The 24,561-nt window shown below is 45.9% G+C and overlaps 3 protein-coding genes across 4 annotated transcripts; 2 read left to right on the top strand and 1 right to left on the bottom strand.

Moving 5' to 3' along the window:
* The first annotated feature begins 125 nt into the window (after nucleotides 1–125).
* Nucleotides 126–15,304, top strand: LOC122623707 (probable calcium-binding protein CML12). 2 transcript variants are annotated; one of them, XM_043803005.1, is made up of 5 exons: nucleotides 126–349; nucleotides 12,457–12,673; nucleotides 13,099–13,867; nucleotides 13,963–14,172; nucleotides 14,236–15,304. In XM_043803005.1, exons 2-5 carry the CDS (start codon nucleotides 12,671–12,673, stop codon nucleotides 14,406–14,408), a joined length of 1,155 nt encoding a protein of 384 aa, XP_043658940.1. In that variant the 5' UTR covers nucleotides 126–349; nucleotides 12,457–12,670; the 3' UTR covers nucleotides 14,409–15,304. The 2 variants fall into 2 exon arrangements, with proteins under 2 accessions (XP_043658940.1, XP_043658941.1); XM_043803006.1 differs by lacking the exons at nucleotides 12,457–12,673; nucleotides 13,099–13,867; nucleotides 13,963–14,172; nucleotides 14,236–15,304 and adding exons at nucleotides 6,461–7,508; nucleotides 7,871–8,031.
* A 1,289-nt stretch (nucleotides 15,305–16,593) lies between these two features.
* On the bottom strand, nucleotides 16,594–17,152 carry LOC122624618. The gene has a single exon (XM_043804273.1). The coding sequence runs from the start codon at nucleotides 17,033–17,035 to the stop codon at nucleotides 16,637–16,639; it is 399 nt and encodes a 132-aa protein (XP_043660208.1). The 5' UTR covers nucleotides 17,036–17,152; the 3' UTR covers nucleotides 16,594–16,636.
* A 705-nt stretch (nucleotides 17,153–17,857) lies between these two features.
* LOC122624721 (transcription initiation factor IIA subunit 2-2) lies at nucleotides 17,858–18,370 on the top strand. Its single transcript, XM_043804403.1, has 2 exons — nucleotides 17,858–18,049; nucleotides 18,101–18,370. The coding sequence occupies exons 1-2, from the start codon at nucleotides 17,978–17,980 to the stop codon at nucleotides 18,341–18,343; spliced, it is 315 nt and encodes a 104-aa protein (XP_043660338.1). The 5' UTR covers nucleotides 17,858–17,977; the 3' UTR covers nucleotides 18,344–18,370.
* Nucleotides 18,371–24,561: the final 6,191 nt, after the last annotated feature.

The raw sequence follows: 24,561 nt of genomic DNA, 5'->3' as shown, positions 1-24,561 counted from the left end.
CTGATGTGCTTTTAGTGAGACCGCAGTGCCTCGCCGTTGTTCGGATTTGGTATTTATTTGGGGTCACGGCGGTGGTACTATCGCATTCGTGGCTATCGATACTATCGCGCAGTATCGGCGTCGATGGTTGACAGCTTTAGTGGCTGCGCCTGGCCCGCCGCCATAACTTTACAGTTAGTTTCTTGGCCGATTTAGCCGCGACTGGTTCTTGGTTGGGGAAGATCCGGAGGCCCTCACGTACCGAGCGTCTGGTTAAGTCCGAATTTCGAGCTGTGAAGTTAACTGGATTGCGGATTCTCGTGCGAGCCGAACGAGGAAACACCAGGAACGCCATTTTTTTCGAGTGAAGGTGCGTGTCCGTGTGTGTGTGTGTGTGTAAGAGAAGAGTCATTTCTGATTTCACGCTTTCCCTTTCATCCGTTCTTTATCCGTATCTCCTTGCAAGTCTCATTCGGCTTGCTGGAGTTTCGGAGAATTCCGGTGTTTCAATTTCTGCGAGCTTAGATCCCTGAAATCCCCGACTATTCCAGGCTAACTTCTCAATTCTGAGATTCTGAGAATCGCGTATGTGGTACAGTAGCTCCAACGAAAGAACATAAAAGTGGAGCGAAACTAGTCGCTGCCTTTTTCAGTTTACAAGTCGAAACATGCACACTTTCGGTGTGGTTGCTGAATTCTTGTGAAACCACAAACGCATTTCTGTAGAGATCTGTGTGTAAATAGTACCACACACATACAAATTAAAAAAATAATTGTGTGAACTTTTGAAACGACATTTCCGTATTCACCAGGTATTTCCTTATTTATCTCGATTTACATTCTTCATATGGTATTTTTGTAGTATTTAAATAATCAACCACGCGGAGAAAACTCGGTTATATCTTAAATTGTATGGCTTTATTGGCATTTCAAAGCATAAACAAGATAATGAATGAGTTTCGAACGTTAGTTATTATTCAAAAATCCCTGCGCACTTGTTCCAAAATATCTTCAATGGTTTGAAACATTCTAGCAATGTCCCGAACAAAACGCTCGATTTTTGGCCCTCTGCGGAATATGCATATTCATATATTCAAATTTAATCAAGCTCAAATGTCAGGGGCAGTATTTCAATGGGAATTACCCGCCGTCCCGGAGAGCCAAACACCAAAATGCAAATATTTAAATGTATTGACACGAGGCGGGACTGCAGATAAAAGCAGTCCTGGATTAATGGGAAAATCGGCTTCGGGGCGTCACATACGTATGAATTATGGGCTATCTTCGCGCTTTGGTCTATGGTCTATGGTCAATTGGGCAGTGTGGCAGCATGTATTAAATTAAAATCGTTACTCTGCTCGGACTCATGTCGATATCCCCTGAGAACAAAGGGAAGCCAATTAGACCGCTTCAAGGCGGTGAAGAGAGGGGGAAAACGGAAGAGGGCGAGAAGTCTAATTAAAAATTACGCCAAATAGAATCACGGGGGCGGGTCAAGAAAGTGAAGAAATTGAAGGAGGGTCAGCGAGTCGAGCTGCGTTAATTACGGGCCAAGACTCCGGTTTTGGCCCAATGCTGTTGCGGTTCCCAAAACTTGGCAGCGACGACAAAAAAGATACTTTGAAATCACTAAACATTTATTTTATAGCCACTTTTGAGAAGTCAAAAACATTTGAAATATCTGGTGCACGCATCTTATAAACTACCAACTACATAAAACCAGTGCTTTGATTGCTGCGATCGAGGAAGTGGATCACTATTATGCATAATATTGCTGATAAGCCAGACCTTTGCTATTCAGGACACGCGCTCATCTCTGCTGGCAGTGGTTTCAGGATTTTAGATTCTATATTCCATATTCACTGGCCTCCCCCGACCACGCCCCCTCTGCGCCCACGTGGCCTCAGCTGTCAGTCTGTCAAATTGTGTAGCACACTTTTTGGGGTCGCCTGGCACGCGGGAGCACGGGAACTACGGGGAACAGGGAAACGAGGGAAACAAGAAAAATGCGGAGACACTGAGCAATTTGTCAGGGCTTATATAATTTGGAGTGGAGCCCGGCCATGTTGACGCCAAAGTTGGGCGATTAAGTGGGCAGCTGGATGCTGGGTGGATGCAATTGCATTCGAACGGAAGTAATTACAGGAGCGGCAACGGAAGTGGCTAACTTTGTTTCGCTGGCCGAAAGTCACTGAGAAGACGTAAACAAATAGTTGAGTGCAAATATTTAAACAAGACACTTTTCACTCGGGTGAGCGATGACAAATGAACACGGACGCCGCAGAGACAGTTTTCCGTTTTCCTGGCTTTTTCTGGGTTTTCCTGAAAGTGCTGCATCTCCGACTAATTGCGCTTAATTTAAATTCCGACCGCAAAACGACAACCACACACACACACACACTAAACTAAACCAAGCAGCTTGAAAAGGTTTTTCAATTTCCATTTCGTTTTCCAAAGCCCTCTTTCGACTTTTCCCGCTTTCATTATTTTCTTACTCCTGCTGCTACCGCATTGGCTTGTTGCGCTGAGTACAAAAGCAGCACTTTCGCCAAATTTATGTGGCAGAAGGGAAAAATGGGCGGAAAAAGGTGAAGGGATTGTGAAGTACGGCGAAACCTCAAATTTCCTGTGCACCACTCGTTAAAAATTGGGAAGCTCCCAGGAGACGTGGTTTTTGGGTTTTCCTTTCGCCAGAGTCCCCTGATGACTAACTCCCCGCAGGCTTTTCCTATGAAGGCGGAAGAGGAGCCTGCTCTCGGAATTCATTTGGGGCTTCCAAACTTGGAGTTCGGAACCTGCATCATAAGAAAGTTGGCACTGGTTACCAAACACATCAATACCTCTGTGTCAAGTGCATTAAAATGGATTAAGACATATGTGCAAAATTAGCTTGGGAATCTGCACAGCCAGTGGAGAACGAATCGGAGTTGATTTCATGATGGTGAGGATTTCACCTGAGTGGCTAGATACGTATGTCGTGTGGGGGAACCGATCAAGGTGGCTTGGCCACAGTTTCTCTCAGTGTAGGGCAATACGTGCACACGTACGCACACTTGCGCTCCACACACACCAATGCAGGATGCCTTGGAAATGCAATTTGAATCATAAAATATAATTTTCATTTAATGAATTGGATCATGTTTCAACTTGTCAGCCCAGTTGCGTGCCTGTGTGTGTTTGGGTGTGTGTGAGTGTGGGTGAGTGTGTGTCATACACACATTTGCGCAAAAAGCGCACACATGAAATATATGGCATATTTTACTTGACTGAATCGCAAGGCAGCAAAGTGGAAGAATTTGCAGTTTGTGAAAATCTCTTGGTGCGAAAAAGTTTGCCAATGCAGCAGAGGGAACTCTTGGCCTTCGTCGTCTTCTTGCCACGCCCCTGCGCTCCACAGGCCCCTCACTTGCCACCGCCTCCCCATTTTCTTTATCAAGTTGATTGGGTCGACAGCATCTCGTAGCTCTTAGCCAAGGAATTCCGCAATGAAGTCGGCAAAACCAACGCAAGGGACAGGACAGCGAAGATTGAATGGAAAAATATGAACACAGTGACAACTGGGGGAGAATACAGAAGGTCTTAAGGGCAATTAAACCTCTGGAATCTTTTCAAGACTGTTCGTATTCCGTGTCAAAGAAGTGCAGAGTTCTCTTTAGTAACTTGGATACTGATGACTGATCTCAGCCCTGGGTTCTGTGCTCTGTGCACGATTTGGCTCAGTGCTGTGTTGGCTTCTGAGCATCTATGTCTGTGGGCCGGGCCTAATCCCGCCCAGGCAGCATTGGCCTGCTTGTGGGTTATGCAATAAGCTGTTACCCATTTCCTGCCCGGCGTTCAGGTGAGCGGCTTCCGAGTGAGGGCTCAAAAAAGTGCACCACAATGACAAGTGTATCCCATAACGGGCGTTTGACGGTGGCCTTGCTTGTCCTCGTTCGTGTACCACCGTGTACCCACCACCCAACCACCCACTCCCCACAAGGTCTCGCCATGTTTCATGATGTCCTTTTGGGGCTGCATTGTCTGGGCAACTGGCAACAATAACCGACGGCGACAAAGAAGTGCACAAACGCCAGAGGAAAGGCGAAGGAGCACACACATAAAACATCTCTTTCGGCCAACTATAATCCAAGTGGTTACCCCAAAAACGGGCGGAAAGTGGAGGGGTGAACTGGGAATGCGGAGATTTCCTTTAATGGCATTAGCCAGCAGCCAAGAGGTCTCAAAACGGAAGGGAAGTTCTCGTCCATCCAAAAAGAGATTTCAACATTTTCAATATGCAATCCGCACTTTAGCCTCTCTACTCGAACCTCTTTAACTAGTAACTACTGCTGAACACCTTAGTTGTGCAGAGGTTCTTATTATTGGCCTCTGCTTTCATTTTAAAGACGAAGACTTTCTTTTGGTTTTCCTGCTTTAATCGCTATCCCAAATTGTCTATTAGGGTACGGAGAAAATTGGCAAATCGGCAGCAATTCACCAGGCAACCGGTTATTTATTGGCTGGCATAAACTGCTGTTCCTATCGAGAAGCATCAGCAAAATACGAAGCATCCCAGGTTCAAGCACAAATCACACACACACCCACCCACACACACACTCGGAAAGGCCGAGTTTTCAGCCACAATGTTTGCCCATCCAACATACCACTCCTTCGCATCCTTGTTGACTTTGAGGCGAGCACAAATTAATTGGCCCATCCTCGCTGAGGTCGAAGTTGATGATGTGAAAGTGGAACTCAAAGCCGAACGTCGATGGGCTCCTAATGGCCCGTTTTCCGTCGCCAATTTCCGCCCCAGAGCGCTCAGGACACCCAGAATGCCCAGAATGCCTGTCAGGTGTTCCGCCACTCGGGCTGCTCCGCTCATCAGTCAGCCAGCCAGGCAGCCAGTCACTCGTCCGGAGTCAAGTCACAAGTTGTCAGCCACTTGGCGTGGAAATGGAAATTCCTTGTTTATAATTTATGAGTGCCAGGACTGGGGCAAGACGGGGAGGAGCAGAAGGCCGCGCCAAGTGGCTGTACTTGGGGATTTGGAGATTTACATGCATAAGGAATGCCCACTTGACATGTTGGGCCAGTAGTTGCTCACCTGTTGGCATGAATAATGGAGGCGGAGCTGCGACAGATAGTTAAAGTAGTAGTTAAAGTAGTGTCTCAGTGTCGGCTCCGGCCAAAAATAAACCCAAGTAACTTGTGCGTTTGTCAAGGCATCGTTATGAACCTAGGAAACATGATAATAGCCGTCCAGGGAACAGCGTTTTATGAGCCCTTCACCAAGAATAGAATTCCCTTGAGTAACTCGGACGTGCTGCTACTGACAACTACTACTACTACTTCCCCACAATTAAATCGCACCGAGTCAAGTCAGTGTGCCTTCGAAGGGGAACTTTAAAGGCAAACTGCTCGGCGTCTTATCTCCACGGAACTTCCGTCCAACGTAAGCCAGCGTTGAGCGGGAATTTAGCCAAAATATTGGGGAGTTTAAGTCATTTTTCCCCGAGTTTTGCCTCTGGCCTCCACATCCACCTTCACCTGCACCTGCACCCCTTTGAAGCTGTCACACCGATTACGGTCTTCAAGTGCCACACATCCACTTCTCTGACTGCTGCCTTTGTGCTCAAACACATCATAAATATGTTGATATTAAAATAAGCCGCACGAGCGGGCGACGTACTCTTACGACTAAAAGGGGGCCCAAAGACATCTGGTTAGTGGCGCTCTCGAAAAAAGGCCAAAACAGCCAGCCAGGCACGGCAAGGCAAAGCAAATCCACTTGCCGGAAAATCCTTGTAATCCTTGAATATGTAAACGCAACAAATAACATGTTGAGAGCAGAAAAGATAATCAAACGCATATAAATTTGCGCGATGAATACGTAAAATAGATGAGGCGAACGAAATGTAAATTTGGCCCTAAAAGGCGAATGGCGGGGGTTAAGTGTCGAGGCCGGTGACGTTGCAAAAAGGAGCACTGAATAAAGGGCTTAGGTCTGTCTTGCCGAAAAGCATATAAAAAACCCAAAAAGCCACGCTGTAAAAGCAACAGCTACAGTGAAAACAACAATGCCAGCAGCAACAACAGGGGATAAACATCTAAAAAGGGGAGGCAGGGTGACAGGGTGGTGGGGTGGCTGGGCAAAGGACCTGGCCTTCCATACATGCATATGCATGGGATCCTTCTCGTCCTCGCACTGTGCTGTGTCCTCAGGGTATATTCAATTGTGAGAATGTTTGGAGGATGTCGGGGAGTACCCAGCAATTACTGTTGGGGTAAACGAAACGAAACGAAACGAAACGTTGAGTTCTAGCAAAAATAATTTGTATTTTAATATTTCTACTACGTCACTTATGTTAACTCATTCATTATCCAGTTCATACTACACAGCTGAATATTGTGTTTTCCTTATTGCCAATTATATTTTCATGTTTTGCTTTAATCATTTCCATCATCCTCATCATTGCCGTATTTTATTGGGTTTTTCTAGCATCAAAATGAGTACCGGAGTATTTTTTAAACGGAATCCGGATGGAACCTTTTCGCTGCTGGAAAGAGGCACTAGTTTCCCCAAACCCATCGAAGAGAACGAGAACAATTCTCCTGATTCCGCTCCTCCAGAAGAGTTTCCAGCACTGCGAAATTTGCGCCTAACATCCGGGCAAAATTTTGATATTGTCGAGACTCCGGACCAGATTTTGTTGGTGACCCGTAAGACAGAACCCGTAATTTTCAACCAAACTCCTGAGGCTAAACAAGAAGAGCCAAAGCAACGTACACCACTGAGGAGTGTTGATAACTTATTGAAATCAGGGAATTTGATAAAGCACAGTGAACCCCCAGGTCTCATCCATACACATGAGGCTATTCAAGAAGAGCCAAAGCAACGTGCACCACCGATGAGTACTGCTAACTTATTGGAATCAGGGAATGTGATGAGGCACAGTGAACCCCCAAGTCTCATCCATACACATGAGGCTATTACAGAAGAGCCAAAGCAACGTGCACCACAAATGGGTATTATTAACTTATTGGAATCAGGGAATGTGATGAGGCACAGTGAACCCTCAACGCTTAGCCAAACACATGCGCCTATTAAAGAACAGCCCAAGGAACGTACTCCACAGATGGGTACTGATAATAATTTATTGGAATCAGGTGATGGTGTAAAACACAGTGAACCTCTAGCTCTCACCAAAACACATCAGGCTATTAACGAGGAGCCAAAGCAACGTGCACCACCGATGGGTACTGCTAACTTATTAAAATCAGATGACGGGATAAGGCACAGTCCAACGATCATCACAAACGGACCTAAACCGACTACATCCACATCCGCTAAACGAACTCAGAGTTCTTGTCGGCCCCCAAAACAAGAATCGCTATTAAAAACTCGAATCCGAGTTCCTCCCCCACCACGCAAGAGTGTCCAGGACATGAGGCCGGAGTACAGACATGCCATGGTACATGATGTGATAAAATGGTCGCCGTTCAGCGAGAGGATCCAGGATCTTGTGCAGTCTTGTCGCCCAAATCAGGTTGCTTTCCGATCATAGCCCACATGAACAGTGGCGAAAAGGCAATACTGACAACAACAATATATGAACACTTTTGTGTCTGGTTCACGTTTGATTGCACGAACAAAATCACCACTCAGATATTCATATATTCCGTTTCAGTCCTCAATTTTGCATTTTCGTTGCTTACTCGTAGTTAGGTACACCATCGGAATCTTCGATGTGCATTAGTCCATACCCGATACCCTATAGTTTAACAGACAGTGAAGTGGTGAACCAGAAGTAGCTCAGTTAAAGGGCATCGGGTAGTCGACTCCAGCTTTTCATTTATATTTCCCTATAAATTTATTTAAGTTTTTTCCTCATTTCATGTTTACACAAAGCGTCTTGAGATGCTGGACAAAATTGTAGCTCTGCTATAATTTATGTCACCACCACCTACACCACGCAAACAACTGGTCTCGCATTCGCCTTGAAACACTTTGCCATCCTTAAAAGTTTACAGCTTTATTTGTCCTGAAAAGATCTGCACGTTGTACCAAAAATATACGCCTTTTTTGTTATGAAATAAACTTTAAGTTCAAAACCTTGATGTTCCTTTGGAAAGTTACTCTTGAAGCAAACTGATCTGAACTGAACTGAACCACAGCAATCATTTCAAAAATCGCTGGTGGGTGCGTCCCGTACTTAAAGCTTATGGTAAAAGTTAAATTAAAACGTAAGCTTATAAATGGGCAGTTTCCGCGGCAGGCCACTGATCGAAAACAATTCTCAATCTGGATCTACGGAATGAAGAAGTTTTCGCCCCTGCTTGAATTTTTTCGTAATGTTCCTCCGATTTTCCGCAGCCACCACAAAGCCCAAGTTTTCTGATATGACAGCCGAGCATCTGGGGCAAACTTTTTTGGACCTAAACTTTCGTCTTTGTAGCTAATTGTTTGCGCATTCCGAAAGTTCTGCTTTGAATCAATTGTATTTCCCTTTCACTGCTCTTACTTTGCCCAATTTTTTCAGGGGGCGAAGTTTTGGGGGCCAAGACTTGGCACTCTAGTGGTCAAGTTTTGGCCAACTGCAGGAAAGGCAAAAGAGCGAATGGGGGTTTGGTCTGGTCAAAAGGCTCATAAGTCGTATGCAAATGTCACAAACAGGCGACTGTGAATGCGGGCTCTTGATTTGCTCTGTGTGACTAACGAACCCAACAAAGAACCAAACACCACGCCCACGGGCGAGATGAAGTCGTTTATGCGTTGGAGAAGGCGAGTTAGCCGCATTCAGATTTCACATATACGTGTTTTAAAGTTTAAACACCAAAAGAACAAGCCAACTCTTTTGATTTAATTACATATCTTGCGGGAGGCGCTGCTCTTTTCAAAACTTGAACGATTGCACTCAGATTTTTTTACATTAATCCTCCTATGTGTGGAACGTACCAGGTCCATGATGCACTGCATCCAGAATGACGAGGGGATACCCACGTGGCCTCTGGAACCACTATCACACACACCGACACACAAACTACTACTTTCACTATCCCATCATAACTTCCGGTCAAAAGATTTATGGGCTGTCAGAGCAGCTATCCCATGGGGATCGAGTCAGAACTGATTGGGAATTGGAAGTATTGGTAGACGTAATTTTTTTTACATTACATTAATTATGTAAATTAAGTAAGTTACAATGTATGCAAAATAACTTTTGGTATGTTTAATGTTTTGCGTTCGATGTTACCTATGTTTCAATGTCGCAAATTCATTGTTGCACATTCAATGTTGCTGATGATTTTTAGAATTTGCATTTTCAATTCGAATATAAGAAACACAGCCGCCACAGTTTTTGATTCGCGGCACTCGACGTTTTCTCTTGCACTCAGTGTACATTCTAAAAGTCGGCACAGTACGAAGTGGCCCTGAAAAGTAAGCTATGTTTTGTGCACTTAACTTGGGTGTCCACTGTGGCAGAGAGAGAGAGAAAAAGAGTTTAGGGGTGCAGCGCGACGTCGCCACTTGATTATCATGCATATTCATTCATGGCACTTTGGCTGCTCTTTTTGCACATGTGGCAAGCAGCCTGTGGGAGGTGGCGGTGGCACATGAATTATGTAAGAGGCAACAGCTAAAGTTGTGGCACGAACGCGGTGGTAAGTGGAGATCGACGAGAGAGAAATGGTAACCGATTTGAAATCGCCCACACCATCGCCACATTGTATTGGCACTAAACGCCAGTTCTTCAGGAATATCTATTCTGTATTCGATTCTGCTTTGTAAAGTGCCTTTCCTGCCTGGCTGCTCGTATTTGAAAGAATGCGTTGGCTTGTTTGCGTTGTTAAATTTTTTATTGCTAACGAAATATTTATGTGCAGGCGAAATTAAGGAGGAAAGGAGAGAGCGAAAGAAAGAAAAGAAAATTGGGGCCGTAGGACGAGGGACCCCTATTCGTTTGTTTTGTTTTGTTTGATTTATGCGTAAAGTTTTCTGTTGCCGCTTTTATGTACGAATTGTGCTTCCTTTAGCCACCGTTTCACACACTCAAAAAACGAAACAAGAAAAAACATCCGTACACGTGGATGTGTGCCACCATACCACCCACCCACCCATTCATTGGAATGCAAACATTACGCATACGCAGCGTTGGCAATTTCGGAAAAGGGTCCGAAGCTGCAGGGCGAGTGTTTCGCATCCTGCAAAATCATATTTACTTTTTCGTGCCTTGTCCACTTTAATTGATTGCGTGGGGGCGTTGTTATCCATTTACGGGCTCTGCGGTCACGCGGTTACCGCTGTCCACCGACACCACCCACAACCCACCACCCACATTCCACCACCCACACTCCACCTCCCTCTCCCCATTTTACGCAGCCAACAATTTAAATTAAACAATAAAACGCGAAGCGTAGCGTTTGCGGTTTGTGTTTTCGCGTTGGACAAGTGCTTGAATGTTAGCTCATAATGGTTGGTGAAGGAATGTGATGCGGGCAAATCTGCAATGTAGAACTTTATTCCCGTGAAAACTTCAGAGCTACTTCGTCGAACTTTCAATCCGAATCGAATAGCGGTGCATGGTTATAGCTTTAGGTTGACAAGCCAGCGGAAAGGTTCTTCGGCGAAGAGTCGAGTCTGTGGCTTAAATTTTAAACCCCTGCAGCGAAGACCAACTTGCAGGCATGGAATAAGTTATGCAGAGCAACGCATTTGTCGCCTGGACGGATGGCAAAATGTTGGCAATGTGGGAAAATAGGGAAAATGGGTAAATTAGAGAGACAGACGGGGGTGGAAAGTTGTCTTCATTTATTTCATGTCAGAAACTTTGCACGCGAATGCAGAGCAATGAAACAGCCAGTGAATAGATGTTGGGGAATAGAGACCGAGATGAAACACTGAGAAAAATGTGTCTCCAACAGAAGGTACTAGTTAGAATATCTGTTTTCCTAAAGTTCCAACGTAAATTCATCGAATTATTCATCTTTCGTTGAAAGATGTCAAATATTTGTACATGGCCGTTCTCCCAGTACGTCTGTCTGTTTTTGAACCATCGCCTTGTTTCGGGAAGTAAGCAAATTGGAACGACACCTAGGACGATAAACCGCTGACGTGGAACGGACTAATGGGATGGCTTTTCCCAGTTTTCCCAGTTTCATTGCAGCTTCCCCCGCTTTTCCGCCATTGTTCCCTGGTCCAACCATGCATTTTAATGCACAAGTTACTGGTTAATTATAATTAAATGTGTGCACGTATGCAATGCAGAATGCAATAAGAATTTAGGGAACGGCTCTTTAATTCAAATGCTTCTCTGCTGGAAATGCGCTGTCAAGTGTCCTTGGCCACCTGGGGTGTCCTTGTGCTCGCCTGGGCACTTCCTTTTCGGCCATTTTTATTGCGGTTTTCACCCGCATGTGACCACATCCTTCCTGGCCATTGGTGCTTGCTCGCAGTGGGAAAAAATATGCTAAAAAATTGCCCACGCACACCGCCAGGATAGCCATCGAAATGGAATTTAAAGCGAACGAGAGAAGGACAAAATGCCTCCAAAGAGGAATCCCCCGGCTGTCCTGTTGATATCCTTCTGGCCACAGTGATAATCGGATTTCCCCCTTTTCCCTTTTTTCCCTTTTTTCCCCTTTTCCCAGCCCGCCCATTAAGCGCCTTGTCCGCTTTTCCTCTTTGCCCACGGAGCTGGTGGACTTATTTACATTTTCCTTAAACGCCACCACTTAATTCAAAAAATTCATTTCTCCGTGGCCCGACTTAAATGATGCATAATTCCAGTGCATATTATGTAGTCCCCATAAAAGAAATGCATATTCAATATGTACATAAGTATATGGGATTGGATTTTGGATACGTACATTGGATTGCCTCGAGTTTGGATGTTTGCTGAAGCTTTCCCACTTTCGCACTCGGTATTTGGAGCATTTTTGCTTGCACAAAATTAGAAATAGTTTTGCAACTTCCATCCTCCGAATTCCGCACGTGCAGTCAGCTTTCCATATTTTCGCTTTTCCGGACCGCTGACTGCAATGCATGCCATTATTGTTGGCCCCACCCTTTTGCCATCGAAAAGTGACATGAATGTGTGCCAATCAAATGGATTATTAGGCTGGTTATGCCATTTGGGGTGTTGCACGTCGGCTGCGTTTGAAATGCACTGCTACAATCAGTGCCAAGTCAATAAAGCATTTAAGTTCCAACTCTGAGCTAAGTGTGGGTTCTATGAATAAAAATTTCAACTCTGAATTGAACATGTTTTTTGACATAAATCTGATTAATTGCAACGAAAGTCTTGGAGGATAAGTCTCAAGTATATAGTTCTTATATAATTCAGTTTAATCAATTCACTAACATTTTGTTGCTGTGTAGCGTCGGTCACGTTGGCGCTTTGCAGCTGACATCTGCAAACGTGTCCAATATGCAAATTGCTTTCAATATTAATTGCTTAATTAACATGTGGCCCCGCATGCTCCTCTGTTTTTCAGATACTAATCGATTTGGCATTTGCATATCCTTTACACCGAAAGCGCTCGCCACGAACAGGATCAGGTCCATTACAGGAGAAGCAGGAGGACTCTTTTCCGCCCCTGAATCCCCTGAAGCGGGAGGAAGGCCGCCACGTTGGAAGGAAAACGGCTTTTCACGGCAGTTAATAAATTTTTAACTGGTTCAACAATTGCCCGCGAGTTTCGCCAACTAATGGTGAGCATATTTTATTAAAATATTTAAAGACCTATTTAGTGGACCAAAGGAAAAACCGAGCAAATATAGTTCACCTCATTAACATATTCACGTAAAAAGTAATTAGCATTGCCTTTAACAAAAAATTTGGAAACGCAACGTAGAATTAAATTTAAATATTTAATAATCTGTTTGTGGGCCAAATTTGGTAAACATTCCAATATACAAGTATATACTCGTATAATTGTGTGTAGGCAGCAAAATGAAAATGAGATTAGTTATTTAGTGTTCTATTTGCACATGGAATTTGTAAACACACGCGATTAAAGATTATCACTTTGCTAAAAACTTGTTTCCTTAATTTAATGATTCAATTTGACTGCAAAGTGAATTAAAATGGCTTCCATACTCCTCACGTTCATTTTGTGTTCTTGAATCTTTTCTAGACGAGAAACGCGGCGGTGAGTGGCGATGAACCCGACGAGGAGCAGGCGTCAGCGGCAGTCGCTGAAGGCGAGGATCAGGAGAGCCAGGACCAGGCGATGCAGGACGGCGAGCAGCCAGGAGACGGGGGCCACCACCTCAGCAGCGAACAGCAACCATCGACAGAGCAGTGTCGCCAGAGGCCGCGAAAAAAATTGACGGACAAGCAACAACAACGAAGTGCTGCCAATTCGCATCCAGAGCAGGCGGATGCGGACACAGACTCCAGCTCCTGCGAAGGCATCAAAGTGGGTCAGCGGAGGAGTACGCGGGTGAGCTACGCGCAGAGAAATCTTCATGGGGATGACATGGACGACTATGACTACGACGAGGAGGGGGAGGAAGACGGCGAGGAGGAGGAGGAAGAGGAGGAAGAATCCTACGACGACTACGAGCAGTTCTCGAAACCGGAAGGACGTCGACCTGCTGGCCGAACCGCCTTGAGCGTCCGCAGCAGACGAAAGACGAAAACCCGTCAGATCTCCTATGCCTCCTCGGACTTGGAGCTGGGAATCGGCGACGGAGCCAACCTAATCGACGGCGAGAGCCTGGATAAGCGCCGCTGCATCTCCAAGGGACAGATGCGCGAATTCCGGGAGGCGTTCCGGCTCTTTGACAAGGACGGCGATGGCTGCATAACCAAAGAGGAGCTGGGCACAGTGATGCGGTCCCTGGGACAGTTTGCCAGAGTGGAGGAGCTGCAGGAGATGCTGCAGGAGATCGACGTGGACGGTGAGTGCTCCAACTCCGACAGGAACTAACTTGTGTTTGGCTTATAAACCTTCTTTTGCAATGTTTTTTTTTTTTTGGCCATAATTCACTTTCAGGGGACGGCAACGTCAGTTTCGAGGAGTTCGTGGATATCCTGTCCAACATGACGTACGAAGATAAGTCGGGCCTATCCTCCGCCGACCAGGAGGAGCGGGAACTACGCGACGCCTTCCGCGTCTTCGACAAGCACAACCGGGGATACATAACAGCCTCCGACTTGCGAGCCGTGCTGCAGTGCCTGGGCGAGGATCTGGACGAGGAGGACAGTAAGTGCCCATTACACCATAGCAAGTGCATTGCTCCATAATCCCATAACCATGCACATCTAGTTGAGGACATGATCAAGGAGGTGGACGTGGACGGCGACGGGCGCATCGACTTCTACGAGTTTGTTCATGCACTGGGCGAACCGGAGGACTCGCAGGAAAACGACGATGAGGAGGAGAACACCACGTCGCCGCTGCCCACACCGAAATCGGCGATTTCCCTCAGCTACGACTAAGGCCACCCGACTTTGCTCCATGTCCATGCTGATTGTCAGGAGAGGGAGTGCAGAGTTTAAATCACATAATAAGTTAATTGCCGACTTGCAATAATATGAACCGACAAGGATGTTCATCAATAATCGAACGGCAAAGACTCGAAAGGTGTCGTTTATTTCTTATCGACTTTTTTCAACTACTAAGCCATAGTTAATCGAGGAGGAGTCGATTGACCAGTATTAGGCGAACAAATTAAATAGAACTTATCAAATTAAAAACTTTTAATTGAATGAACGCACAGCTTATCAAATTGAAAAGGTTATTAAATAAACATATACATTCATATATATATTTATATATATATATATATAGCTATTCAATAATCGAATACGACAAATTAACCGACAAACGATTTACTTTACATCGATCTTTGAGGGAAACTAACTCCAATTTTAAATCGCTGGCTCTACCTTTTCACCCAAGTCCAAGTCCAAGTCCAATTACAAATCAAAATCAAAACTAATCTTAGAGTGTAATCGATAAATATAACTTACCATATCTACTATATCCGTGGGCTTATCCAACTTAGAAGCACAAATACACATATTTCAAGACATATCATTGAAGACGCCTCTGTAAATGTGTTTTTTAAATCCAACTGAATCCCGTTAGATCCTTATAAATATACACCCGTAAGTGGAAGTTCCTCCTAGCTCTCCATTCCTTGCTTGTTTCCTTCTTTTCTCCTTGTAGCATCTAAAACGAATCAATTTATTTAGTGAGTATTTGCTCAATTACGGCTGCTGGCGTAATACTAATACCAAAACGTAACATAACAATACGAGTATATTAATTAATATAAAATTACCAAGCTTATGCTCATTTTCTAAGTATTAAACGGACAATTTACTGAAATTTAAAATTTGCCATTTTAATCCAAATTTTGAATCGAAATCCCTAAAATAAATATAATGTATTTCAAATACTCCCGCAAGCATCTCTTACTGGGCTGGGCATTTACTTACTCCCACGCGTTGTTTTCATTTAGGACCACACTTCTGTTGACATTCCTGATTGCCAACGAGCAGCATTATTGGAAGGGACCCCGACCCCAAACCCAACCCCAACCCTTGGGAATGACTGGACGACTGGACGACTGGACTGAAGCGAACAGATTGCGGTCCAGCTGCGGTTCCTTTCCGGCACACCCCACTTGACCATCCCCTGGCCAGGAGTCCTGCTCCTCCGCTGCTGTCAACAAAATCAGTTCTTGCGCACAGAAAAAAAGGAAAAGTATCCGGAAATAAGAGCGCATATTACATTATAAAGTGTGTTTTTGCAAACACTAATTTTGCATATCAACGGTGCTCATTCAGCCTTAAAGAAGTCGTAGTTTTGTATGCGTAAACTATCAAGACATACCTCGCTTTTTTCACTGTGCATTTGGGAAAGCTGCGTAGACAAAAGTTGCGTTAATGGTCAAGTGCTCAAGTGCCTGGCCAGCAAAATTATGATGCCATCCCCGAGGACCACTCCACACTCCCCACTGCCCCACTCCCCCACTCATGTCCCACACATGTTAACATCCACTTCGCACACACGGGCCTACTCTGCGTATACGCAATGTTTTGGTTGGGGCTTTGTCACGGCCTCAAATGGACTGGAATAGCCCGTGATGCCACGATGAGTGGCTTGGAGTTCAGTGGTGAAAGAGCCTATGCTAATGCTGCGGACATTGGAACATTAGAAGGGCTTTGGCATACACACAATTGCTGTTGAGCCTAATGACATCGCAATTGACATCGAGGCGGCTACACAAGTGGTTGTCAGTTCGCAATTTTCCATTTCCCATTTCCTATTTTTCAATTGCACATTTACACTGCCTACCCACCTGGCTCGCTGTTTGTGTGCCATCAATACACTGTACTTTTGTGTGCGGCATTTGAATAATAGATGATCAATGGAAAGTGGAACCTTAGCAATTAATAGTAAGCCAGCTAATTTCAGTCCACAGCTACATCGCCCCATCAGCTTGGCAATTATTAGCAAATGATGGAAATGGCTTTGGGGGAAGCGGAAAAGGCTCCCTGATGCCGCAAGTGTCCTGGGGGATTCCCTTTTGCTGGGGAAATCGTTTTCGCCGCTCATTATTTCTAATTAATTTTAATGAGGCGCCTCGGTTGATTGATGATGGTTTTAAAAATATATATTCAATTGAAGTGAAAAACAACTCATTAAGTGGGCTTTTCTAGTGCTGGACGGGTTGGTTGAGCTCCTGTTCCCGCTCCTTCTCGCGATTTCCCTCCTGATGCGCCAGAGCCAGTTCCTGCTGCTTCTTGAGCAGCTTGTTGCGCAGCAAGGTCTCCAGCTGGACGCAGAACTCCGACTTGGCGATGCCCGTGTCCAGGTACACCTCCTGCTTGTCGCTCCTCCGGCCACCACGCCTACGCACCGCCTGTCTGCCGAAGGAGCAGCCCTGTATCATCGACGTTTCCGACGGCGAGTGACGCCTGCCGCGAATGAAACTGTAGCCAGGCAGCCAGCGGCGGAGCAGGCGGTCCAATCGGGCCAGGAGTCCGAGCCTGGAGGCCTCCCCGCTCCTCTCTTCGCTGCCGGAGTTCGAGTTCTGCTTGACCAGATCCCCCATGCTCGAGTTTGCTGGTATTTTTCAAAGTTTCTTGTTCACAAGTTTTTCGGGGAGCTATCGCCGCTCTTTCTGAGTGCTCAAACGAGTTCGAGATGCCTGCTATGTTTCAGAAAACCTCTTAACTCCATATAAATATCATTATTTTAGCAGCTTCTGAAATGTACCCTAAAAGCAAAACATCATTCTAAACGCCGGATCAAGCTATCTATGACACCCAGTGTCAGATCAACTAGCCCGAACCGAGCTCCGGAATAGTCATTCTATTCGGAAATGTGTAGCAGTGAAGTCACTTCCAAAAAAAGATCCAGTTAAATTACAATCGACAAAATGTTGGAAAATATCGTACACTTTGTGTTTGGTGCTCCGAAGGAGGAGCCGAAAAAAGATGATCATTTGAGGGACCAGCTCGTGGTCGGCCTGTGCGCCGTTGCCACTCTCGTATATCTGTATATATATGTCAAGAAGTCGCGACGCGTTGCCACGCAGGACGAGGAGCCAGACGAGCGCGATGTCATCTTCGGTGGAGCCACCAGATAAAGTGAAACTCAAATTATGGGCGCTGGTAATGTGGAGAAAGTGCGTCAACAAAGTCGATGGTCAAGAAGAAGCAATTAGCAAACGAATTCATTAAACTGAGTAACTCTCATCATGGCAAACTAAGCAGCGAAATCTGTGTTTCTTTCAAACGGTCCTTGTGGCAATTTTGAATACCCAGGGGTCTAGCGGTATATTTCAGGGCCACATTAGCGGTATACTTCGATTTTGACTTTTCTGAACCAGTTGGCGTTCGATTTTCAGTGCTTTCCAGTAAATCGATAATACATCGCATCGCCTGTCAATGTGTCACATGTCAATGACACGCACAAAAGTTATTCCTTTGCGAAAACCCACTGCGCCTGTGTACAACTCTCTTAGCTCTTCAGCCAAATCTTCAACTGCGCGATGAACTACCAACACTACAGGGCCACCACGTTGGGCACTACGCTCCAGGAGACTTTGGAGGAGATGATTCAGGTGAGTGGTAGCCATATATTTATATTATCGGTTCACACGTGTCTCTTGCAGAGCGGCGATATAACCTACGAGTTGGCCAATGCGGTCCTGCAAAAGTACGACAAGAGCGTAACGAATGCCTTGAGCAAACAGGTCACGAGCAAGATCAACTTTACGGCCGGAACACTGCAGACCTATAGGTTCTGCGACAATGTGTGGACTCTGATCCTCAAGGATGTGGAGTTCCGCAAGGGGCAGGAGGTTCTGCAGGTCGATGCGGTCAAAGTCGTCGCCTGCCTCGGAAAAAGCGATTAAAGCGCACTGAAAGTTGCTGGCAACTAACCTCAAGTCTTTCATTTATTTGGTCTTATCTGGGGAAAACGCTTGTAATTAAAAAAGTTCCATGCCGCAGACCACCTTCACATCAGCAGCACTTAATATGCCGGCTTTTCGGATGCGGATGCAGATGCGGATGCGGAGACTGTGGAGACACTTACCGCGACCGCAAATGCGGTAACCCATGACCCAGTTAGTGGAATGCGAAATCTTGATGAACTCTTACTCTTGCCAGCTTAGATTCAATGCCACCTGGCATTCGCAGTGTGGGCGTATTGCTTCCGCATCCTTTTCCGTGCTGATGGGGCATGGATGTAGAACAAAAAGGCGGCCAGGAAGCAGGAAAATATTATCCTTGCCCTCGGCATCTGGCTCACATGTTCAGACAGAGGCGAGACCAGGACCTCCACCTCGCCGGAACTACAGTCCACGCACTCAAGGTCTTCTCCCGCTTCGATTCGAAGGTGGAGGCGAGGAGGCTGCCTCCTGGCTGGTTCACCTTCCCCACTGGTAATCAAGTGGCGCATGTGCTTCTGTTGAAGAACAAGGAGGGCAGGGGCAAGAAAACTAATATATACGGACATTATCTCTCATTTTGGTAACTTATGTAGGTCATTAGGTATTATGCTGAACGGAAGTTCGGTGGGAAAATCAGCCACTAATTTATAATTATTATAATCATTTATTACAATTTTTAACAGTTCCAGGGCCTGTATACAATGTAGATTTGGTTCTAAAACAGCTGTTCTTGGTGTCTTCTTCACAATCAATTTGGTTTTAAAAGCTCTATTTCTTAAATACTAAAGTGTTCTAAGCTATTGTGCTTATCTGAAATTCCCAGTATTTCGCAAGCCCAGACTCGACCCATGAATTACCCCTTTTAGTGCGCAAGGATCTAAGGATTCATATAACACATTTGTGGCAGCACGGACTCAAACCCGACTTCTTAGTACGTTGCTAGATTGTTAAATATTTATCTACGCAATTTAGATCATTCTTTATGGATAGACACATATAACAGATATTTTGCTAATAGGTGGGGCTTTTGTAAGTATTGAATGTGTTTACAATTTGCTTTTAAAGCTCTTTTATTTTACCAACTTTGATTGCTGAAATGGTATCTTAGTTTACAATGCTTTATAAGAGCGCTTTCAGAAGTCAGCAGGAATTTCCCAATGTTTTCATTTGCGTCTGCCAAAAAATGGTCCCAAGAAGGAGGGGAAATTTTTGGGACTTACTCAAACTCAAAGTGAGTAACTTGTTCGGGGAAAAACAAAAAATGAAAAAATAGAGTAAAACTCAGTTTACTACTGAACAAACTCACTCAAAACAAATACTTCGCTGGCGTTGCCGGCAAGCACTGCTTCTCGTTTTCCTCGTTTTCCCTTCCCTTTCCTTCCCTCCCCTTCCCACCCTCCAAAGGGGCCATCAAAACGCTGGAGGCGGTCTAAAAACAACTCAAGTACTTGGCAGCGGCAGCACTCAAGACTTGGACATGGATGGATGGTCCTTTCGAGGGACCTGCGATCGAAAGTCTCCACCGACTCTGCTGGCCCGGTCTGCCCCAATTTAGCTGGCCTGGTAAAAAAACCCAAACGAACGAACGGTCAGAGGACCGAAAAGCGTGTCCGACAAGGTCCCCAACTTGGCCGACTAGCCGGCATCCGGCCAAATCGAAGACCGCGACTCCCGAGGAAATGAGTTGTCGGCCAGAAAGTCGCAGAAGTCGACCACAGGCCAGACTACAGACTACAGACTACCGACTACAGACTACAGACCCTAGAAACGCAGTATTACTGAGACCCAGTCCCAGTCCCTGTTCAAGTCCAAGTCGAGGCCGGAAAAGCCAATTAATTTGACAGCGCCTCCATAAACGGGCCACGGAAAAGTGCATTCAAGTGGAACGCGGTGCCCGCAGAGGATTCTGCTCCAACTGCCACCTGTCACGTATTCTCCGCACCGCAAAAGTGGGCGGACGTTGAACCCAGAGTTGCCATAGAACCCATATGCCAGGACGCAAGAGTCTGGGAGTCCTGGAGTCCTGGAGTTCTGGGCCTAGACGCAGTCCCACGCCCACTTAGCCACCGTCGCCGAAATGGCGACAAGGCTCCATCGGGAATGGGAGTGCAGAGGGAGAAAAAAGTACGGCTGTTGTTGAAACAAGGACTCAGTAAAGTATATACCGCCTTATGTTTGATTTAGGACGTAGAAATGGTGAAATGGTGTGCATTTGGAGCTGTTGTACTATATTATTTGAGCGGCCAAACTATTTTACGATTTTCGAAGCGACAAAATGATTTGAAAAGTGTCCGAATGTACACAGAGTAATTGGAGCTAATTTCTGCCCCGCACACAAATAAAGCCTACATGGAATAGTTCGCATTTTCATTTGATTTGCTGATTTTGTGCCAATCAAATTAGCCACATATTTGGCCAAAGCATATTCCGACCAGAAACACTATTTAATTATGTGAACCAATGGGATGTGAGGGCCACGTTTGTTTTAGGCCGATGCCATGCTATTGCGTCCTAGCAATTCATTCAGTTCGCGATTTCTCGCAGTGCACTTTAGTGATAGGATGGTCCGAGAAAAGCTCCCCGAGGCTTTTGCTGGCACCGCAGGAACGTGAACTTTGTGCCGTGCCGCCTCATTTGCACTACAAAAGCAGCCAGATGACTAAATTAATGAGATTTCCTAGTTGGCAAAGTTGCTCTGGTTCGGGGTCACCGTTCACCGTACACCGTACACCGTTCGCCGTTCAGCGTTTCGAGGTCACCCTTGGAGGCGATCTTAGCAGCTGCAAAGTGCCACGCACTTGGGCTGCTTACTTTGGGCACTTTGTCGGCAAACAGTGCCCAACTGGACGCTCCTTAATGGCTTGTAAATTATTTAAACTACGGGTTATCACTTTTGGATGGGGTTAGTTGGCTGAGCGACACGAGTGGAACGAGGGAGACGACTGCACGCCAAGTTTCCTGGGCACTGGAAATGGGAAAGGGGTGTTGGCCTGGCCCCGCTTTCAATTGATCTTCTGCAAAACGACTTCTCACGACTTTTCGCGCTGCTGAATCACCCAACTCCAGCCCAAACTCCAACTCCAACGGCTGGTAACTTTTTCAGTTGACCCCATTCCTGCTTCCTTAGATGCTGGAAATGAGAGGGGGTGGTGGGGCGAGATGGCTCCAACGGTCATCAAATACAATCTAATAAGCGAATCGCAGCCCGCGGCGCCGCAACTTTAAAGTCATTGCAGTTTATCACTTGCCAGGCGCTAAACTCCAGGACTCGGGGCAAAACTTTCGCCATGCTTTCATAAATCAGCGGGTTCGCTTTCCGTTCGCCGGTTGGAGGTTGGAGCCCCCGAAATCAGCCCTCGTATCCGGAGGAGCCACCCCATCCTCAGTCCCTCTCCATCTCCCATCTCCAAGATGCGTTCGCTTCATTTCGACTTATCATTGCGCCAAACTTATGCACTAAAAACGCACTTCTTTGTGGGTCGTGGGCTGTGGGTTGTGGGTTGTGGGATGGGGTTGCATAGCAAGTGCAACTGAAGTTGGGTAAACTAGCCCGATTCTATGGCTCTTCATTTTTTACCCGTTGAACGAACATTTTGGGGCCATGACTATCAAAATTATCGTCGTTTGCTTTCTCAGCCAGCAGATAAATCACGTTCCACAACGCCCCTCCAATCCATAAAAGTCGACTAAAGTGCGACTAAAACGCAGTCTCTATAAGCAAAACAGGGAAAATGCAGAAGGTGGCAGCTCCCAAAACCAAAAGAGTTTCACAATAGTATTGTTATTAAAAAGCGCGAGTGCATAAAGGCCAAGGGTGCTGTTGACTAAGTAGGAGGCGAAATAAAATAAAGTAGTTGAGTAAATGAGGCTCAAGAATTCGCGCACCCACGTTGCTGGTGGCATATGGAGGGAAGGAGCTGTTGGTTTTGAGAAACAATTTCGAACAATTTATTAATTCAGCGACCAAAAATGATAATTGCAATTTGGCCATAATTTTTGCAATGCATTTTTGAGTGGGGATTCCTCTTCCTGTCGGGCTGGAAGAGCAATAAAAATGCCAAGCGCGTACACCAGAACCCACCGAGATACGAGATACAAAATGGGAGATACGAGATGGGAGATGCGAGATGGGAGATGCGATGTGCGAGATGCGTCACAAAAGATATATAAAAACATCAAGCGGACAAAAGGCGAATGGACAAGGGCGTGCGTTTGAGGGGGGCTTAAAAGGGAGGGGGTTGTGGAGGGGCTATAACAAACAGCCATTTCAATTATTTATTGGAATTTTTACCTACTGACAGCAAACAGAGAAAACAGAACAGAACAGAGCAGAGCTGAAAAGAGCACAGAGGCAAAAGGCAGAACGGCAGAACGGCCAAAAGCCCCGAAAAAAGGAGCAAACAGGAACGGGCTCTGTCGAAGGGGAAAGGATACAACGGAGCAGTACAAACAGCATTCAGGACATACACAAACAGACAAACAGACATACAGAGAAACAGACACACACACACACACACAAACAGCAACAGACACGAGCATACGAAATTGTTAAATATATGTAAGCAGTAATAAAGAGCAACAGGGATGCAGGACAGCAGGGCCGTCGGCGGGGGGCGAGGGAAAGGAGTCTACAAAATATGGAGTTGGAGATGGAGATGGAGCTACGCAGCGGGGCAAATGGGTGGGAACAGAAAAAACAGGACACAGAGCGAGAACTAAAGCCAATGCACAAAATATGTATCAGAAGGTAAACTGCAATTGCAGAGCGGAGCGCACCAAACCAAAAGCATTTGTTCCCTTTCCCCCCATTTTTTCCACCTGTCGCTGCTCTTCATGCGTACGTGCCTGCCAAGCGCCACCCACCACCCAACACCACCCACTACCAAGCAGCCAGCAAACAACAAACTGCCACAGTTGCTACCCACTCGTGCCACAAGTGTCGAGTCCGAGTCCCCGCACAGTGGGGCAAGGAATACGCCGCATGTAGGGGACACATAGCCCGTCGTCCACAAGCTCGCAAAATTGCTGCTGCAAAATAAGCATTCAAGAGCCATATTCTTGTCATACTTTTATTTTGTCTTTCAAGCTCAAGGACCGTCGGAGTTGTACTTATTGGTAGTCTGTAACAACTGCTGGCCATACAAATGGGCTGGACTTAACCAGGTGGTCCTTGAACACTAAATCAAGTGGAATGAGCAGTGATAGGGGGTTTCGGTTGGCTTCTTAGTTTGCAACAGAGCAGAACGCAACTGAAGAAGATGTGCCAGTGGTCAGTGTTCTCCCCGCCTCTCAACTCTCAACTCTTAACTCTTTCTAGGCAATTCTTCCCGTTGAGGGGCTAATTTATGTCGGATTAAACCCCGCACTTATAATTAAGCCATCGATAAACACTCCATCGCAGTGGGACTCTGTCGATGGCAAATTAAAGTAAATCAAATTTTCCCCACAGCTGGCAGTTTTACCCCCGCCTCCATCCTTGCTGCCGACCCAATGATGACCCCACTCCGCTGTTCGTATCCGGGTGTGTGTGGCGAAAAATTGGTCCGTTCGGGATCCTGTGGAGCGTGCCGTGCATTCGAATGCGGCTTGGGTGTCCGGCCATCCTGCCATCCGGCCACCCGGTCACCCAGTCACCCGGTCAGCCGGTCAGCCGGTCTTCTTGTTATTCTTGTTGGCCATCCTTTCGTCGTTTGGCATTTCATTTTGCAGTTTATCTCTCTGCCATTTTGGTGTCGCAAATCTCACATAATATCCAATTGCTAGTTAAGGAGATTTGGGGCGGGACGCTCTGATAAGATTACCGTGCACCGACCACCGACCACCGACCACCACACGTGTACTTTGGGGCCCCTAAAAAATTGAACTCCATCTCTCTCTCTCCATTTGGCCAGCAGACAGCAGCCCGCAGCTGCTGAGAGATCGTTTGGAAAAACTATTTCAGCTCGATGCTTATGTAAAATTTATCATTATTATGCAAAATGGTCAATCCATGCTCTCCCTTCATACAGAAGGCGAAAAAACCTTTGCCACTTTATATGGCTGTTTGAATCGTTTGAATCGTTCATTTACCTTACAAAAATACCTTATCGATTGAATCAGAGCCCGAATTTAATTTTTTAAAATTAGTATTCGATGAGCGGGCCGAGCGTATTTCGTCCTCATGCTCATTGTAATTCTCA

Source organism: Drosophila teissieri, chromosome X (assembly GCF_016746235.2).
Source record: "Drosophila teissieri strain GT53w chromosome X, Prin_Dtei_1.1, whole genome shotgun sequence".
NCBI lineage: Eukaryota > Metazoa > Arthropoda > Insecta > Diptera > Drosophilidae > Drosophila > Drosophila teissieri.
This window is presented reverse-complemented; position numbering and strand designations above follow the sequence as displayed.

What these genes read in the sequence shown, in the direction of transcription:
- LOC122624721 (XM_043804403.1), top strand. Translation starts at nt 17,978, where the DNA reads ATGAACTACCAACACTACAGGGCCACCACGTTGGGCACTACGCTCCAG. An exon ending in CTTTGGAGGAGATGATTCAG is followed by an intron (nt 18,050 to 18,100) that starts GTGAGTGGTAGC and finishes TGTCTCTTGCAG; the next exon opens with AGCGGCGATATAACCTACGA.
- LOC122623707 (XM_043803005.1), top strand. An exon ending in GCAGGAGATCGACGTGGACG is followed by an intron (nt 13,868 to 13,962) that starts GTGAGTGCTCCA and finishes ATTCACTTTCAG; the next exon opens with GGGACGGCAACGTCAGTTTC. An exon ending in GGATCTGGACGAGGAGGACA is followed by an intron (nt 14,173 to 14,235) that starts GTAAGTGCCCAT and finishes ATGCACATCTAG; the next exon opens with TTGAGGACATGATCAAGGAG.
- LOC122624618 (XM_043804273.1), bottom strand. Translation starts at nt 17,035, where the DNA reads ATGGGGGATCTGGTCAAGCAGAACTCGAACTCCGGCAGCGAAGAGAGG.